The sequence below is a fragment of the Drosophila kikkawai genome, chromosome 3R, assembly GCF_030179895.1.
Source record: "Drosophila kikkawai strain 14028-0561.14 chromosome 3R, DkikHiC1v2, whole genome shotgun sequence".
Classification (NCBI taxonomy): Eukaryota; Metazoa; Arthropoda; class Insecta; order Diptera; family Drosophilidae; genus Drosophila; species Drosophila kikkawai.
In genome coordinates this window covers 20,777,427-20,797,558 of record NC_091731.1, presented here as the reverse complement: position 1 = coordinate 20,797,558, position 20,132 = coordinate 20,777,427, and the positions used below count along the sequence as shown (strand labels likewise).

The following is a 20,132-nucleotide window of genomic DNA, read 5'->3' as shown; positions in this document are numbered from 1 at the left end:
CTGAAGGTGGGGAGAGTTTTGGTTAGTAATTGGAGAACTTATTGCTTAATTAATATCACTTACTCAGTCTTCTTGGTGTCTGGATTAATGTAGCTGGTCTTGTAGACGCCCTGCAGTGTATCCGTCAGCTGGCTGACAAAGTCCAGGCTCAGGAGCAGTCTTAGCTGTGTCTCCCCCGACAGGGCCTTGTCCAAACCGATCACAAAGGTGCCATTCTCATCGCCATAATCGCTGTCAAAGTCCACCTCCTGCTCGTCACTGGCATTGCTGGTCCTGCCCGGCAGTGGAGCACGTATTACCCTTACATTGGAGATGCTTACGTTGTGGACATCAAGCACAATGGGCTCCCAGCTGGTCACCTTGGACATATCCCGTTCGATCTCGATGGTCAGGCTGCCATTGCTGGCCGACACCTCCACATGGGGCTCGATGAGCAGGCTGCCAGAGAGGAGGAGAAGGCATCATCATATGTTACTTGTTGGTATCACAAAAATAGCTTGCCAGATTGCAGGTGAAATGCAAATGGCTGCCAAAAATGTCAGGTTGGCCACGTCAAAAGTGCCAATCAATCAATCAGTCGTCGCGAGTTCAGGCAGGAGAACACAGTGTGCACATGTGTTTGGCACCCATTCGGGTGCACATTCGGGGGCAATGCAATTCCCATTGCGATCTGCCTCGAACTTCGAACGCAGCCATTAGTCGGGGATGGCGGCAAATGAAATGCATGCCATCATAAGTCGCCATGGCAATCAAAGCCTAACAAGAAGCGCGATAATTGGGTGTTCAAGTTTATGGAAGATGGAATACCCTATTCATGGTCCCCCTATATAAAAAATCTATTCATTTTTTAACACATTCTCCCATAAACCAAGCTCTTGCCAAGCTCTAACCAATTCAATGCTCTACAGGGTATTCCTCTTAGATTAAATATCAATTCCCCCTTTGCACGAATGCCAAGAATGCCGCAGACCCACTGGCAGATGCGGCCTGCCGGAGTTCCAGCCTCCATCCTCCATTCACCATTCTATAGGCCGCCGCCAATCTGGAATCCCCTGGGTGCTGCCTTTGCGCCTAGTTGCAATTAATTGAGGCGATTGGCTTACAATGCGTGCGCTTGGCGCAACCAGGAAGCGGGCTTCAAGCAATTTGCAATGGCTATGCGAGTGAGAGAGTATCTTGCAGATACTGGTCAACAGTGTTGCTTTGATCGGCAGCTGCAAAATCAGTTGCCATCGATCCTCTGGATGGTGCAGCACTTGGGCTGCACTTGCCGCCATCCATCAAGCATCGATTGCCCAGACTTCTCTACCGACTTTTCCCTCCAGCTTCTTTCCTGACTTTTCTGTTCCTTCTCTCGCAACTTTTCCCCAGAGTCTATGGCTGCGTGCGGTGCTCAAATTAATGCCCAGCTTGGGCTTTCTGTGTCAATTATATTAATGCAATGCGGCTACCGCGGAGCCGCGCATCTTCATCTGGCCAAAGTATCTGCCATCTCCTATCGGAGCATCTACCCCGGCGCAAGTATCTGGCGCATTATGTCATGTCGACAGTCGGCGTGCGTTTATGGTTTCTTTAGATCTATGCCGCCTTTACTCTAGAGTGTGACCGACTGACGGCTGGTCTTAGGTGGACATCTCCTGTGGCGACCTAAACAAGCTGCTTGTTGGCCACTTCAAGTGGCTGGTGTCCACCTCGGAGCAACTGAACTGCGACGGCTCAATCCTTGACCCAGTTTTTTAGGTAACAGTGGTAATAGAAAAATAAACGTGTACACACGACCCCACAACTGTGACGTCAATGCACAGTGGTTGGGCTTGTATGGAGACGCGGCCAAAAATAGTTCTAGTTGATGTATCGTTACGAAATTAATACCAAAAATCAAGAAAAATGTTTTAAGTATATGTCCAAAAAATTGGCCATGTAGCACGTCTATATCATATAGCTGCCATAGGAAAAATCTGTTAAAAATCAACATTTAGTATGAAAAACTTTTTTGTTTTTCAAAATATCTTAACCAATTTCACAGATAATATGTTTGAAACAGGTTTATGCATTCTTACCAAATTTGGTTAAAATCGGATGTCTATATCTTATAGCTCCCATACAAAATTTTTATAAAATTATTTTTTTCCAAGAGCTAAAATTAATTTTTTATCTCTTATTGAGAATGTTGGTGAAATATAAGTGTCCAAAAGTAAAAAAAAAATTATTAACTTATATATTGTGTATTTTATTTGTTTAGCAACAAATGCACACAGCTTAAGGGGCGTAAGGCTAATTCGGTGCAAAACTGCCCACGGTTCAAAAAAATGTTTTGGCGAAACGGCTAAAGTTAGCTTAATGATTTAAATACCATAAATTAACAAAACATTTGAACCATTTTTTTTTTTAAATTTTTGTATTAAAAAATTATTTACAGGCCTACGCTATATTGCTAATCTCCTAAGTCCCCACAAATAAAAGTTGGTTTTCGGTGTACATCCTAACTGTCCACAAAAACGTCCGATATCAAAAAAATGTATTGCATTCCTTAAAGAATTAGTGCCCCAAGGTACTTAAGAGACGTTTTTATTTTTAAAAATTTTTCCCGAGTTTTTATCAAAATTGGAAGTCAAAACCCCGATTTTCGACTCAAAAATTAAGTTAATTTAAAAAAATATATATATTAACATTAACAATTTAAAAAACCTTTACGTGAGTACCTGTACAATTAAATTTCAAAGTTATGTTCAAAATTTCAAACCGATTGGTTAAGTAGTTTTTGAGTTATAGAGTACACCGATTTTCAAAATGGCATTTTTCAGGAGAACGCTTTAAACTTTGTGATTTTCATACATCGAACACCAAACGACTTCCGTTCAACTACCCATAACTTCGTCAATATTGTAATAATCGATGTAAAACTTTTACACAATATTTTAAGGATATTAAACCCTTATTTAAAAAAAAAAAAAAAAAAAAAAAAAAAAAAAACCAAAAAAAATTTAAAAACCTTACCCTAACCTGTGTTAGTATTTTTAAGATTATAGGCACATAGGCAAATTTCGGCAAAATTTTTTTTACCATTTGTCATCTTAAAAGCGCGACAAACACATTGGCATACATATGAACTGTAGATTATTGTGGGGTCACAACTATAACTTTAGCTAAACATAAAAAATACGTTTAAAATATAGGCCAGAAACATGATTATTTCACATGAATATAATGAACACAATAATTATTTTTAATATATTAAATAATATCTCATTTTATAGAAAATACCTTGAACTTCAAAATCCATTACAAAAAATATTAATTTGGACACGTAATTAATAATCGGACCACTTCAAAGTTAGGTTTGGTTGTGAAACACTCGCGATGCGCGTAGCTACGCTTTGCAAATGAATACATCTTCACATCTTTAATTTAATTTTTAGAAAGTCCTGTTAGATTTAAAAAAAAAATCTGGTATGCCACAAAGAAGTTTGGATATTTAAGAGACGATCTGTTTACTTTTCGTACATTTTTGTTGTAATAAATTTTTTTATTTTTGGCCTATGGGCGCAACCACTGTGCAATGGGGGTTGACTTGGGGCGGATGCGAGTGTAACAGTTCGCGGGTCTTAGGCGATGCCAAGGATAAAGATAAGGGGATAAAGGAACAAGGATATGTCAAGGGGTGGAAAGCGATATTTATGAGTTAGGGCCTGGCAGAAGTTTGGCCTCTTAATCCCATTACAATGTATTAGCATTTGGAGCAAGGAAGGAAGGTTCTATAAATAAATGTCCGGGTACAACTTGGGCCTGCTTCCTGGTAATATCGAAGGGTTGAAAGGAGAAAACCATGATTTGCATTTATAAATATTTTTATACAATAGAACAAAATCTGTATTAAACTGAGTTAAAACTTGATTGAAGACCTATTGAAACTCTCTATAGTTTTGACAACATAACTAGCTCTCAAACTAACCACTTTTCATCTTATTTATCACTGAATACCCTTTCTTATTCTGCACTTAAAACCCTCTTAAAAACCTGATATTTAATTGCTATGATTTCCCACATTCTGGACAGCTCTCCTAAGCGTCTCTAGTTAAACGATTTAGTTATCAAACTAATATCACTTGTCAGGCGGTTCTCTTAACTTGTCACAACACAGCACATCACGATAGATGCACTTTGGTCAAGCAAACTGATTAAGAGCGCCGTCAACTGTCGGCGGGACATGACCTGGATCAATTCCGGCATTATTTCCAACGACAGCCAAGAGATACAGAGAGCCGGAAACGCCGGGGAGATCTGAGTGAGCAATTTGAGTGTCAGTTGGGATTGCATCTTTCCTCGAATCGAAAGGCGAACATGCAAAGCAATTTTAGCAACACAAGGAGCTCTCTTGACGGGCGGTGGTGATTTTCATTAGGGGAAATTGCGGCTTAAGTGGGAAATTACTTAGGGAGCCACCATAACCACCCCATTAATGGCACATTATTTAATCAACTCACCTGTAGTGCAGGGGCCGCCAGCCTTCGTACAGCTTGAGGGGTCGATCCGTGGGCTTGGTGGTGTTATCCTCAATTTCTGTTGCCGGCACTGGTATGTCACCCACTGGTGGAGCCACCGCCACCTTCTTCTCTGGTTCCACAATGGGCGGTAGCTCCGGGGTGGGTGGTGCACTCGTGGTTGGTGAGGGCGTGTCCACTTTCGGAGGCGGCGGGGAGTTAACACTCACCCAGCCGGCAGTTTGGATGGGATGATCGGCGGCTGATGATGGGTTGATGCAGCTGTAAGGAACGGAAGAGGTAGAACCAGTTGGTAATCAAGTTTGAGTTTATGCAAAGAGTCACACCCAGTTCTCGGAGGGACCCTTCCCTAAATCGCTTTCACTTTCACTTTCCCAATGAGGTCATGTCGTCTCTCCTTCGACTGCCAATTAGCACACTTGCCAAAACGTTTAGCAAAAAATGCAAAACGAAACCACAGAAAACAAATACCCGGAGAACACTAAATAAGCATAGCCACGCCCGGATTTCATTTGGGTTTCGGTTTACACCCATCACACAACTCACCCGGAACCCACTTCCTTGGGGCTGATTCCCTGCCGGGTCACAAAGTAGGTGATTGCAATGGAGAAGAGCAGGGCCACCAGAAAGATGAAGGCGGCGATGACCAGGCAAGCCTTGGAAACATAAACCCCCGACGGAGGTCCATTGAAAACATATTTTTGGCCGTTTTTGGTCTTGAGTTGACCGCCTGGAAAGGAAATAAAAATGCGTTTTAATAAGGACAGTTTTAAATATTTTGTAGGATAGGAGATTGGTTAAAGAAATAACTGTTTTAAATATAATAATATTACGGTATCAATAAGAAAAATAATTTTTTATAATATTTTCCATTTAATTAAATTTAAATTTAAAGCGTTTATTACAAAAATTCCCTTAAGTTTGATAATATTTTTTAAAGACCTGAAACCACTCATAAATCCCATGTTTTATTCATATTTTTTGTGGCTTTTCTCTCTTCCCTTCACAGAAAACGAGAAAGAACTTTATAGGCTGTCAGAAATTATCACACCCTCGTTTATTTACACAGATGTATGTATCTTTCACGTCTCGGCCATAAAGTTTATGCTTTGTCCAATTAATTGATTGTTTTCAGTGCATTCAAAAATTGTTTATAGATCTTTGTATCTAATTATTTCGGATTGGAAATTCCTCACATGCCGTTGCAGCATATGAATATATAGGAGAATCCACGATGTAAACAATTGATGGCAACATCAAACTGATTTATAGCATAATTTGGCCAAGAGTCGAGTGCTTGAAAAAGTCAAAATGTTAGCGGCCCATTTAGCGGGGCGTCGACAACGACATGTGGAAAACCGATCTACCCTGCAGTGCCTTAAACTGATCGTTAAACTCGCTCTTTATGGCAAAAAATTCAAGTTAAGGGGAAAATTAATGTTTAGCTCATTCTAAAAGGGCAAAACAGTTTGTTAAACGAAGAAGTACTTAAGTGTTTTGGGCTTGAAGCCAAAACGTATGATCACAGTGGCAAGGTAAAGTATAGTGAGTTGAATATTTATGTAATAATTATTAATATTTCATTAGTTGGTGATAAGATTTTATTGGAAAACTACCTAAAATTGTGACTACGAATACATTTTCTTTATTGATTCTTAAAATAGTTGTTAATATAATTCTAGGAAAATTCTAAGCTAAATTTTAAACAGAAAATACTCTGCTTTTATTGCAGATTAATGAGTCATTATCTTAAATTTTTTTACCGAAAAACCTCACATTTTCCTCGTATTCTTATCTAAAAAGTTAAGCTACTAAGTGTATGATGGGCCATGCTAAAACAAAGAGATAAGATGGAAAATATACTCCTGATAAGCGAAAAATTCGTACTTTGCGGAAGTAGATAGCCAGCGGCTATTATCATAATAATGATAAGGTAAGCAGACTTGCCGCACGCACTGTACGTTGCCACTGTCAACGAACGGGAGCAGAAATAGCAGCACGTGCTGGGAATTTTCAATTAGCCGATTACCATTACCATTTCTATTTCTCGCCTGGCCTTCACCGAAGGAGGCCTAAAAAACTCACAACTTTTTTTTTATGACGTGTGCGCATGGCACTTTTATAGGAAAGGCATGGACAAAGTCAGTGACTCTTTCGAACGGCACTCGTATCTTGTTTTAATTAAATTTCACTAAGAGCCCAACCATGTTCCGTGAGGCTTTCTAACGCACTTTCCGCCCCATTCACCTCTTACACCTGTGGCAATGCAGTTCTGCATTCCAACATACATATGTATGTTGGGACCATCCCCTCCTCTTATTCCGGGAATCTCCTGCAGCTTTGATCTCCAACCATGCTCCGGTGGAATTTATGTGGTGCAGCCGAAAATAAAAAACCAACTGCACCACCTGCGGCTGCGAGCGACACGGGATCACTGATAAATCAGTTGTCAAGAACTATAACTCAGCGATACTGCACACGCCCTGAAAGCTTTTCAGAATTTTACCCGATTTTCCATTTTCTCATTTTAGTTTTTCCACATTTATTTATCGTTTGCTTGTGGGGGAGTGGGAGGTGGGAGGTGGCAAAGATCTCGTCTTGATGAACACATGTTAACCTCAATTTCCTGTATGAGCAGGAGGGTGTGCGTGTTGCTTCATTAGCGGCGGAAAACTAATAACTCCATCCATCGCCAACTCCATGCCCCTCCAAGAGACACGATTTAATATTCATAAGTCGAAGTTTAAGTAGCGTCAAGCGACAATAAAACATTCTAATTAAGCTGGTTCGCCGGCTCTTTTTGAATGAAGTGAAATTCACTCTGTGGGTGTCAAGCGTGAGGCGCCATCAAACTTGGGGAGACACCCACGGGAATTCGTTGGGATTAGGGCCAGATCGACGTTAATGTGGGATTGCCGAACCCGTAAAACTTAACTAAAATGGTTAATGAAAATGCTAATTTGGGTTGATTAAAAGCCGGGATCATCTGGAGCGATCTAAACACAATATGCATACAAAGTGTTCAGCCCAAAGGTTGAACCGAAACCAATAACATCATTTAAATACCAAAGTCGACAAAGTGTTTCCGATGAGTTCTTTTTTATCTTGAATCCATGTTCTAGTTTTGTGTTGCTGCTAAAAAGAAATTAGTCATGGAATCTCAGTTATATTGTTTTTAAAATCAGCTCTTGAAACCTTATTTATTTAATAATGAGTAAATAAGAAACACTTTAAAAGAAGAATTTATATTGAGAGATAGAAAGTAATCGTGTGGAAAATATCCTAAAGTTCGATGAATCGAAAATTGAAATATTTTAAAAGATTTCATTAAACATTATATCTTAATATATTAAGTACTTGTTTTCACGCTAATAATATTAATTTTCAATTTTGAAACATACCCAAAAATCTGTCCTTCGATATGTAATCGAAATGAAATCGTTTTCTTATATTTTTCGTATCGTCGAATTTAAAACTACGCAATTTGGCAACAAATCCGTGGAAAGGACCACCGCCTGCCGGAGCGGCGGAGGCTGCTGATGATGAACCTGGCGGTGATGATAATGAAGCAGAAGCAGATGCGGATGCGGATGCGGTTTTGGATGCAGATGTCGGAGTGGCTGCTGGTGCTGCTGATGTTGTGGTGGTGGTGGGCGCGTAAATTGCGGACGCCATTAATGGGATTTGCAGTTTGGGATTGGTATAGGATATGATGGCTGCATTGGAAGTAAAAGGAGTAGAAGAAAAGACAGAGAGCAAGCTAAAGTTAAAGCCGAATGAAAAGCAAGGTGAAATGGTTAATATTAATAAGCGAAATGATAAAGGATCGTGATCATGTGCGGAGGGAAATTAAAATTAAAAGCAAAAGTAGAACTCGAATCGTTGACATTTAATCAAATCAACGGGAAATTGGGGTGTGGAAAATGTAATGAAAATGCGTTCAGTGGCACGTGTCGTTGTATGGGGTCCGTTACACTGTCTCCCTCGCCCATTTGATTTTCCCTGCATCCCAATTTTCCCCTCTCGATTTCTCGCTTTGTTATTTGCCAGCGATGCGTGAGTGTAAATTGCACAGAATCATTTGCCGATTGCCGGCGCCAAATGTTTGAAATATCGCTAAAAATATACACACATTTGCACAATGTATGAAGCACATGCATTCGGCGAGTGTGTGTGTCAGCGCCTCGGTGTTATTCAACTTTGCCAGATCGGCAGATCGGTAGATCGCCAGCCGCTGCTATAATTAGCCATAAGGAAATTTTAATTCTCAAATGATTTTTGCACTATTATAGAATAACAAGAGTGGGAATAATGGCAGACAGAAATGTTGCTGTGAGGAAGAGTCTATTTATGGATACCCTAGAGATGTTAGAAACATATTTCCCCAATAATAAATCAAATGGAAGTCTAGAGGAATCAATTTGGTTGTAAAGCAACCGATTCAAACATGATTTTAAACTAATATATAAATATTTAATCTTTTGGAAGATAAACTTTAAAATTTAAAGAATATTTTCCCATTGTTTTAAGACCTCTTAAATGTCTCAAACTAGTTCTAACTATCAAATGAATCCAAATATTTTTTTAAGATCCATCAATTTGCTGTTTCCCAGACACCGAACACGCTTAAAGCACCCCTCATAAAACCCCGATGAAGTACAAATTTGCCCAAGATATCACATTTATAATAATTCCTAGCACATTGTGGATCCAAATCCAAGCCAAAAACCGATAAATGAATCATCGAATCAGTGGATCACTCAAATGAAACGAAACGAAACCGAATGCCCAACAACCAACACCTATCGTTCCCCCGATCCCCGCCAGATTGAGTAGTTTTATGATACTGGTTCTGGTTTTTGGCTTGGGTCGTGCGACGTTAAACGAATTCGAAAATGAACTTAACTCATAAAAACTTAAATGTGGCAACTGTTTGCATTTCGCGAGCAAACACACGAGAGATCGGTTTACTTGCTCGAAATTACTCGGGGTTGCGTGGATCGAATTACCCGTCGTCGAGGAGGGTTGGAGTCGGAGTGGTGAGGAGTGGAGGGGACACTCCACTCCATATCTTAATGACTCAATCATGCGTTAAATGCCAAAACATAGCCGGGCCATGTATGTTCACCAAACACTTCCATGCCGCTAACAAGAGTTCAATAGCAGCAATAACACAAAATTTGATTACTCGACTTTGAACTTGGGGGGAAGTACTTTGTTGAAGCAATCATTTTACGCATTTTTAAATGGTTTTTTCTTTCAGCGGAATCGATAATATAATATCATAAAGGGAAATGCTAAAAATAAATGCTACAAATAGCAGAACATTAGGAAAAAGAAACCAGTCTGGAGAGATTTTACATAGATTTTCTCAATTGTTCACAGCTTATAAAAACTAATTACCACTTTTAAGAAATATTAAACTGAAACTTTTTAAAAGAAATTTAAGCCTTTCTAGAATTAAAGGAAATTTTAATTAATATATCAAAGCAATATAACTTTTATTGTTCTTTTGGATAATATCAAAAATAAATGTTTTATTTCAATAGACCTTTCGAGAATTGTATATCAAGTCCCTGAGGATCCACAGTGGTAAAAACCAATGATAAAAACCATTCTAGATCCTCAGGGACTTGACATAAAAAAAGTAAGAAACTTTTAGAAGCCGACATTTATATACCCTTGCAGTTTGCATGTACATCCAAGAACTGCTAAAAAAATTGTTCATATAAATAATTAAATCTACATTTTTATATAGGAATTTTTCATAATGGGAAAATAAACATTGTTAAATATCATAACTAAGCCGAAATTCATTTAAATTCAATTCGGAAAGCTCTACTGTGGTGCTTTTTTTTAGCTTTATAAATTATATTAATTTTGAAAATTAAAATATTGTTGATTTTTTACAATTCTATCAATGTTACCCCTTATAAATATTTAAAAAAAATTTATGAAAAAAAGTTTTCTTCCGAATTTAGCTAGATAGTCTCGGCTGTTCATGCTGATCAAGAATATATATGATTTATAGGGTCAGAAATGACTTCATCACTGCATTTAAGGATTTTAACTAAAATTATAATACCCTCTAAGGGTATAAAAAGAAGGCAGAACCACACGCACAACAAATATTAAATTGCGAAAGAAACCCCAAAGAGCGATACATAAATTCTTATCACTGCGTTGACATTTAATTGGAAAGAAATTGTCGCATTTACGTCATCAAAGGGCTTTCTTCTGGCCTCCCCACTGGCCCTACTTTGTACATGGTGTTGTTGGCTGCTTTCATTCATATCTTATCGGATCCATCGAAATCACAGGCAGGCAAACAAGAGTTTCTTTCTTTCTTTTCCCCAGTTTTTCTTTTTTTCTTTTTTTGTTAATTGTGCATGTTGGAGCAGAGTCTTCCCCCAGCCCTTCACACCTCAGCGGAGTGCAATTCAATTTCGTATCCGTTCGCTGTCCGTGTCATATTTAATGATAACCCATTTTTCCCAAAAGGGGTTCAGGGCGGTATGTGGGTTACGTAAACACAACTTCTGGTCATGCTTACAAGTGAATTTCATTCAGCGGCCCAGACAAAGATGCCCCAACCACGATAGCCGCTGTGTGATCCCTTTTCACGCTTTTTTTTTCGAGAGGGTCTTTAAAACATGGCCCAGTCATCCATTAGTGCTCGCCACATGTCAGGGATCTGTCTGCAGCTTTTTTGCATTTCCTTTTCTTAAAAAAAAAACCTCACTGACCTAATTCCTGGGGGAAGGAATTCCTTCAAGAAGGAAGTTGCCTTAATTAGCAGCAAAAACTTGTCAGTCTGGTTGAAGAAAATCAAAACACATGGTGTGCTCTTCAGGAATTGCGTTCTATCTGGGTCAACATGTGTAAGATCGAAGATATGGTATATTCTTACAAGACAACGAAATTATGTCACATCAACGAGCTCAAGTTAAACTTTTTAATTGGCGCTCACTTAAAAGATTAAATAACATTTTATGGGAGTTTTTTGCTTGCTTTACCCAGCTTTTTTATTTGTTTTTATTCCCTTTTGCAGAGGCAGCCAAATTGTCTGGCTTTTAACAATAACAAATTGTCAATTGCTGAAATGTTTATAGTACTCGCCCGGCACTCGGGCGAAAGTTGAGTGAACTCCACCGGCCAGAACGTGTCGAGGAACTCCAATCGAGCTGCTGCTGCTGCTGCTGCTTTTATTTTTCCCCATTTTTCCACATTTTGCATGCCTCTAATGAACCATTCAGGCATTGATTAAAGGGAGTGGAAAGCCGGGGAATATTCTGCGGAAACGTCAGCCAGTTCCAGTCCCAGTCCCAGCCCATACATAACTTATGAAACTCCAATTGCTAATGTTGCATGCGCAGAGGTAATAAACAATTCATTTGTTGTCGCATCAAAAAAAAAAGAAAGAAATTCTAGAAAAAAAAAGAACTCTCATCCACGAAAAACCCACAGCCACAATGTTTATTTGGCTTCTATCTTTGTTCAGCATTAGCTTTGACGCCTCGACAAAAAATTGTTTACTTCTGGCCGAGCTTGACCTAATGCATTTGCTTTGATTTCAGCCGCTCCAGCTCCATTTGGTTTGAATTTCGTTGAATTGCAGAGTTTTAGAGAAAGATAAACACACATAAAAGTGAAACACGGCATTAGCATAACGCACCGATTTGATTTGTATTTTAATATTCAATATTTTCCAGTTGCAAAAGGGAAAACAACGGCTAATGAAGTCGTTCAGACAATGCAGTTAATTATGCGATCCGGCGGAGATGGCATGTCAAGTTCCAGATGTGCTTTGGGTCACATTTCCGGTAGGGAGAGGAGCACTAAAGAAGCCAAAAACCAGTCGCTTTATTTGCAGTTACCCAACGGTAGCCAGAAAAGCAGGGAAAGAATTATGTGCCTCCAGACGTAATTATGATTGCGTATCACCACGGCCAGGGGCGTTGAATCCCCCTTCGAAGAGGCAAGCTGTCTGCTCCACAGATTGTGTCAACATGGATCCAACAGAACTTGCCACCTCTGGGAAGGGGGATGCCCAGCCACGACAACATTTGGAATCCAAATAACTTGTCTGCGACAAACAAGCCTTGGGATTTAAATGTTTTTTATGTCTTAGGCTCAGTCGGAGATTTATCATCAACACGGGGTCTGAATGCTTCTTCCCAGAGTTGGGCGTGGCAATGAGGCATATCCACCTCTGCATCCACTTCATGGGCCTCTGCTAGTCGTGCAACTCGAAATGCAATTCGTTTCACTTCACCAATTACCATAAGATTACCATTACTCCCAGGCAAAGCAAACAATTTTGCATGCCCAGATCAAGTGGCTGTTGAATATGAAGTTGAGATATGGAAATTCTCAAGGGGGAGGAGAGTGGAAAATGTCAAATGAAAAATGTGGAACAAAGTTCTTCAAGAAAAATTATTAAATACCACAAATTTAGGTTTTTAGGACTTGAAGAAAACATGAGAAATTACTGAGAGATTATCCAAGATTTAGTTACTAATTTCCAATAGTTTTTACTTTAACTTGTTCAAGATATTAAAATACTAAGTTACAAGCAATTAACAGCAGTAACAGATGAATATTAAAAATCCCTGTAAAATATTTCTTGTTACCTAAAAGCTTCAACAATTCTCGAAAAATATATAAATCAACGGTTAGTACCCGCATTAAAATTAAAAAATTGTATTACCTGTGCATAACCAGTTTTCTATAAATAAAGCAAACTTATAAGCTAAGTACCTTCATGTTCTCTTAAAAACCATTTTATAATCAAACTAAAAATGCGGTTAACCTCAACATTCTCCCACAACTTTGATCTAAATTAAAATTACCAATTCCTCCAAACTTTGCCCAACATTTTATAAACTTTACACCTAAGTCCATTCTGTCAGACCTAAGCTATTGCCGACATAAAAATGACAAATTAAAATATTGTACTCAGTAGCTACACCGAAATTCGTTCGACACTTTGCCGTGCAGTTTTCGAGTGCGGCTAATTTGTAAATTAAATTAGCGCTCATTCCCATTCGGATGACGCCACTTCGGCCGGCAACAAAGCAGCCGTCAGTGCGAGTATTTCAGACACTCAAACACACACACAGACTTATAAACCTCGCACAACCCAATTTTAATTAGCCGGCAAACCACGAGATACAAACGCCAAAAAGCCGCTCATGCAGCTTGGCCAGAGGGTTGTGGGTGGAGTTTTGCTTAAAAACGCTTTGCATGTCGAACAAACCCATAAAAAAACTGGACGATATAAAAGCATAAAAAGAAGCAAATGAATTTCTACCTGGGGAGCATACTTAAGGTTGAATAACCCACCAAAAATGAAACACAAAAAAATACGCAAGAACTTTGCCAGTGGCATAGTCTGCAATTTCAAACAGGAAAGAGTTTATAAGCTCTGAAGAAACCCCTTCAAAAACCCAGCCACTGTTTCATTGAGCAAGGCTTAAAAGTCTCAAACAATTCTATGTTTTAATTATCAACGACACGTAATCCAGCGAAAAAAGCAACTTAATTTTCTATAATTTTCTACAATCGATAAGACGAAACGTTGCATTTTTTCTGTGATGTACTTTTGATTGTTAAATGGCATGCAACAATTTTGATGAGTTTCTGATTTGAGGAGTAAATTGGTTGGCATTTCTGTAATAAACCATTTAAGCGCTTTACAATTTGTCGCAGTTTTGCAAGTTCACAAAAACCATTTACAGAAAAAAATCCATTTATTAACAAAATACAAAGTGGAAATGGAAACTGCTGTGGTAGTAAGCCTCGAATGGCATTGAAGGAAAAATACGACTGGGGCGGAGTTTGTTAGCCCAAGTTATTAGACATAAGTTAATGGATTTTATATATATTTTATATATTTATAAGCAATTGTTTAGGTGCTAAAAATGTATATATTCTCCCTGGCAAAATTACTATTTCTTTTTGATAGAATAATTGTTATGCCAGCAACATCTTCCATTTGTTAGCACTTATCTTCCATGGAAGATCTAACTGGTCACACCCGTTCTCACACCCTTTCAGTGCGTTTCAATATCAGATCATTAGGTAAATTGGCACGTAAACTGTCACCGGCAATAAACCATAATTTTATATATTTAAATATTCTCTCTTTTTTGTCACTTGTCTTTACAGTGGCCTTGATGGGCATTAAACTGTCGCCGTATATAACCCCTGATTTGCTCGTTTATTACACATACCAACAGCTCACATTAATATTTACTTTTATACGGGAAATATTCGCGTTACAAATTATGGGCTCACATTGTGAACTTGACGTTTGTTTTGTTGTTTAGCATTCGTTTTTTACGATGCTCATTTAATCGGTTGCTAGTTGGCAGCTGGCCAAATTATTTTGCTCTCGATTTCAGCTGCCGGCACTGACATTGTCACGCTTTTTTTGGTGAAAGTATTTTTGAAAACATTTTTATTTATAATTGCCTGTCAGAAATGCGCGGTGCTCAAAGTATATAGAAAATAGCGATACATTAGCGGAGGATCTGAGGAAATGCTGGCTAATATGAGTAAGAATTCTGCGAAAAGATCGAAAGTGGCTAACTCGAATTCCTTAGATCCCAAAGAGATGGGATGTGTGTGGGCTTATCCAGCAGCACTGGCATTGGTTTGTGCTCTTGATTTATGGCTGTCATTTTTTTTCTTTTCCAAGCTAATTTGGCTTTAATAAAGCCCGCAACACCTCAGAGTTCAGTGCTGCCCCGAGGGCTTCTCAGTGTCCAATCTTTGAAACGGCCTACGCCACCGCAGCCCAAGGTCCGTTTTTTATTAAGAAAATTGATTAATTGAGAAGGGGATTTTTTTACATTTCCGTTAATTCTTTTTTCGCTAATTTAGGCCCTGCCTACGGGTGCCAATTATGAGAATTTGGAGTAATCCAATTACGAGCTGTGTGGGTGCCCAGATCTGTCTGCAGATATTACCCAAACCTGCACTTAGCTTCCTCCATAGACTCTTTGTATCGTCAGAAGACAATGGCCGAGATTAGAATCTGTTCCGCATTATGACAAATGTTCACCGGGGTGCCTCATGTCTTATGCAACTCAGGTGCCAGAGGCCCGGCAATTTATCTAACTATTAAAAGGCAATCTACAACAGGGGCTTCGACTTCAACTTCAGATACGTGCCGGCTTCCAGAATGGGCAAACCGTATGACGGATAGCATCTTTCGCCTTCAACGCCGTTTACTTTGATGCATTTCCAATCGCCGATCCGCAATCCGCAATGTCTATGGTGGCTAAGTCACGAGCTGCCCCTGGTCTTTTGTGCCAGCAATTTAAGCTAATTTTGTTATTTTGTTATAAAAAAAAAAAAAAGAAAAGCCACCACATTTTTGCCTGCCCAGTTTAAGCTTGAAATCTACACCGAAAATCACTTAGCCCCATTTAACTAGACTTGAACATTAAAATAAATTATTTAATTTTATTATTGCCGATAAAGCTGCCAAATAATGTGGCTAAAAATGCAAACGCAAAGCTTTGACAGGCAGTTAGTCTTAGCCAAAGAGATAAAATCGACAAAAATGAGTGAGGTTGTTTGGGGCTTTTGTCTAAGAATCACTGGCGTTTTTCTTGGAACTCACATAAATCACTTCCTCCTCGAGAAAAAACAATCTAAGATATATGTATCAGGTAGCTTAAAGTTTGATGACTTTTATGCTAAAAATCGGCAACATTGCGGCAGTGAAAATCGTCAACATGGGCTGCGCGCATGCGCTGAGCAATGAAATTTGCATATATGACCATATGTGCACATTGCATACTTTTCATTGGATGAAATGAAACGCCTTAGATGAAATATGTCAACAGCAATTGGCGCTACTGCAAATTGATTTCAATTGTAGGCCCAAGAGCGCCACAAGCTGACGTCATTTCCACGATTGCTTTGATATGTGGCTGGGGGTTTGGTCAAGTCGCTAATCGTTCAGGGCCAACACGGCACAAAGTGCACAGTAGAAAAAGGTTTTAATAACTTGGAAATATAGGTAAAAATAGTAGGGTGTTTTTAGAAATTTTTGAGATTTTTTAAACCCTTTTTAAAAGGTGTCTAAAATTGTGAAATGCCATTTTTTAGGAGCTAAGTTTAGTGAAAATTTGTTTCTGCTTACAATGTAAGATGTTGTTGCCTTATATTTGGATTTTAAAGAAGTCTAGAGATAGAGGTAATTTATAGTAAATAATTTAGTGTGTAGTATATTGATTTCCTTATTTGAATGCAGCTCAAAGATCAGACTCAATATTTATTAGCCTTGTATAAAATCCCTTTAGAAATCATTAAATAAGTTTTTATTATAAAAAAATCGATCATTTGCTAGAAACAGAAAATTAATTTGAAAAAAAAGAAGAAAATTCTATTTAAAACCTCTGTGTAATCACATTTTTCTCCGTGTGACAAAACGGCAAAGGCGCCAATGCAAATAAACACCGGCTGGCTGGCTGGCAAAGAATTTGGTTGCCGAGTCCGGGCCAAAAACAATTTAAATGCAAATCACGTGTTTTTCTTAATGCACCGCCGATCAATTGGTCAATAAACACAGCGATTGGTCAGCCAGCGATTGTGGCCTGAACTTGGACCACAACTGACAGAGGAAAATACTTTCCAGCTGGCAATGAAAACTGACATTTCAGGGAAAGGCGGACAGTAGGTGAAAATAGATATATGATGGAATGGAACCATAAGCAAACTATTGGTCTTGGCGACAATTGATCATATCGAATAACCACTTCAAATTCCGATATTGAGCTTGCAGCAACTTGAGATGCATTTTCCATGTCGTGTAATTGAACACCTTAAACGATTTGAAAATCAAATCCCAGAGCAAAGCCGTCTGACGGCAATTTAAACTTGTTTCTGGCTCACTTTTATATCTGTTTATATTTCGAATTAACTGTCATAAGCATGAGGTGTTGAGCTTAACGCCTACATGCCAGCTTCTTCACCTGGTTTATGCAAATTTTGATAGCTTATCACGTCTCATTATGTAAGTAGTCTCATTCTGAGGCGTTGCGTTTAAGGTCAAGTTGAAGACCAAGCAAACGAGAACATGAGCAGAGGATTTGCATATGATAAATACTCTACAAAAGGGTAACTAGACTGCTGAAAGTGTCATCAAGAACTCATAGTAAATATTTCTCTGATACTTTATTTTTATATTACAAACTGAATGTTAAGACTATCCTACCCTTTCCCAGGGTATTAGCAGACAATGTCCGCAACTGTTGGTCATAAATTTTCGTCACTGGTGTGTTTAGTCATGCTGTCGTCATCGTTGTGGCTTGTAGTTTTTTTGCTTTCTGTTAATTCTTACAGACTTTTCAATACACATGTGAACATAAAATGTATAGTTCAAAGCCCCGGCAAGGTCACAAGGTCAGTGTAAGCCCCAACCAACCATGACCATCTAATTTAGTGTCCGATTTACAAGTACATATAAAATATTTATATACTCTTGTTATTGTTTATTCCACACGTTCCTTTGTCATAAATACTGACACTAAACATTGTTTAATTAGAAAATAATGGCGCACTCAGCTGTCTTCATTAAAGCATTTGCGCAACTGTGAAGAAGTGTATTTATGTTCCGGATTCAAGAGCAAATGGGGAATAATGCCTTGCGAAAAAATTCCAGTGAATTCCATAAACAAGGCTAATCTGAAGATTCGCAAAAAAAGCGAAACCGCATCGGCTGAAGATATATGAGATTTCGGTCTGGCTCACAGAATTCCGGGAAACAAATTCAATGTCTTTGCCCCGCCAAAACTGCCAATTTATTATGCTTGCTTTTGGATCCCTAAAAAATAAAATAAAATGCTGGTCCTGCAGATGACATCATAAGACGCTCGTACAAATCCGGCGATGCCCGTGAAAGACGTGACCGCGTTGCAGTTTTTGACGCCACATATAGTACTTGAAGACGCCGCCTCAAGGAACCCTGTCCGTCTGCCTGTCTTCCTGCCTGATAATTTATGACAGTTTTTGCCTTCTCCCAAATGAATATTAATTGAAAAGCCAATCGCCCAGCATCCAACTGACTGACAGACAGTTTTGCCTTTTGTGGAACACAGTTGTCAGCGGCAGCAGTGAGCTTGACTACTTTACGGCTCGCTTTTCGCCTTGTTCAGCTTTTGTTTTTTATTTTTTGCATTCTCCGATGATACCTAGAATCGAATATGAGAGGCACGGGCATAGCCAATTTGGTCTATGATTTACATTCGTTAATCCTCTTATGTAAATGTGAAACAAAGCCAAAATAGCAGACGACATAGGTAGCTGTGGCGTCACTAGATCAGAGAGTCAGCGACCGATTCTGCGATCCGAAAAAGGGGGGAATCACTTGCGGAGGCTGTGGGCGGGGCAAACCGGCTTAGGTCTGGTATCTCTCAGATACACGTTCGCATCTCTCGCAGACTTTAATTGGGCGTCACAAAGCTGATGATGGCCCTTTTAGTATTCTAAGCCAGTTTCCCCACACTCGTACTCTCAGTTTGGTGTAATGATGTGCCGGTTATGGGTAGAGTCTATGTCAAAATATGTTCAACAAATAATTTAAGCCAAAAAGGAATGAAAAGTAGTACACAGTTTAAAAGTACTTGAAGTATTTCTTATATTTTGAATACTCATAAAAGTAATTATTGGTTGAAATTGATTTCAAAGATAATTTCTTTTAGGAACCCCCCTGATGTTATGATATTTAAATCAAAATAAATACAATTCTGAGAACATAAACATTAAAACATTTCTTTATATCAATTTACCTGGACTTTCCACACCCATTATGGCATCTGAATCCTCTGCATGATGGTTAGCATTTTGATATTTTGAAAAGAATTTCGTTGATTTGGGTTAGTGATGTGCTCTGACTCAGGCCAGGTAACGTAATTGTCTATTTCTATTAACCAAAGTGTTTGCCAAAATCAAGAAAAAACAAAAAAAAACAAATATTGCAAATGGCTCAAAGATCTATCTAGATGCATTGCCTCATTGCTCTGACTAATGGTGAGTGAAGTGTCTGTTTGAATAATTCGCATTTGCATTGCTAATAAATTGCAGATATCTTTTCGTTGTCACTGTGCATGTGCAACATTTTTTTAAAAATTCGAATTCAAAGTCAAATATATTCAGCTCGAACACATGTCAGAGTATTTTGTTGAATGAATGTTTTATGCCATTGTGTGTTTGAAATATTTTTAGGTATTGTAGGTGAGAGACCAAAAGCCATAGAATGTATGAGAAAATACTTGTATTTATTGTCGAAATAGTCGTGATGTAAGTTTCTGTATATCAAATGGATATATCTTAGGTATAAGCAGTGGTCGGTGGGTGGCTATGAATAATTAGCCGATGAAATAAAGGCAGCCAAGCAAATCAAATTACTTGAATTCTGTAAGTGAATTATAAGAATTTGTGGAAGTCAACCAAGAAAGAAGAAAAGTATCCTAATTTCTATAGAGTATAAAGTATTTTTCAACTTAAAAAGATATTAAGGAATAGGCCTTAAAGTACCATAAGTGCACTTATTTCCAGGCCCTAAAAATCTAAATTAAAAATCACTATAAAAACTACATCAAAGAAAGGCATTCC

The 20,132-nt window shown here is 38.5% G+C and overlaps 1 protein-coding gene across 4 annotated transcripts in view; it reads right to left on the bottom strand.

The window, feature by feature from the left end:
* The window catches only part of LOC108075602 (aminopeptidase N), a 33,353-nt gene that overhangs the window by 3,383 nt on the left and 9,838 nt on the right, over positions 1–20,132 (bottom strand). Inside the window, exons 4-8 of one of the 4 annotated variants that reach the window (XM_017168129.3) lie at positions 19,307–19,342; positions 7,904–8,218; positions 5,049–5,232; positions 4,485–4,763; positions 64–438 (exon numbers count right to left, since the gene is read on the bottom strand). In XM_017168129.3, coding sequence (XP_017023618.1) covers positions 64–438; positions 4,485–4,763; positions 5,049–5,232; positions 7,904–8,218; positions 19,307–19,342 — 1,189 coding nt within the window. The remainder of the gene's footprint in view (positions 1–63; positions 439–4,484; positions 4,764–5,048; positions 5,233–7,903; positions 8,219–19,306; positions 19,343–20,132) is intronic. The other 3 variants (XM_017168132.3, XM_017168131.3, XM_017168133.3) reach the window with 3 other exon arrangements.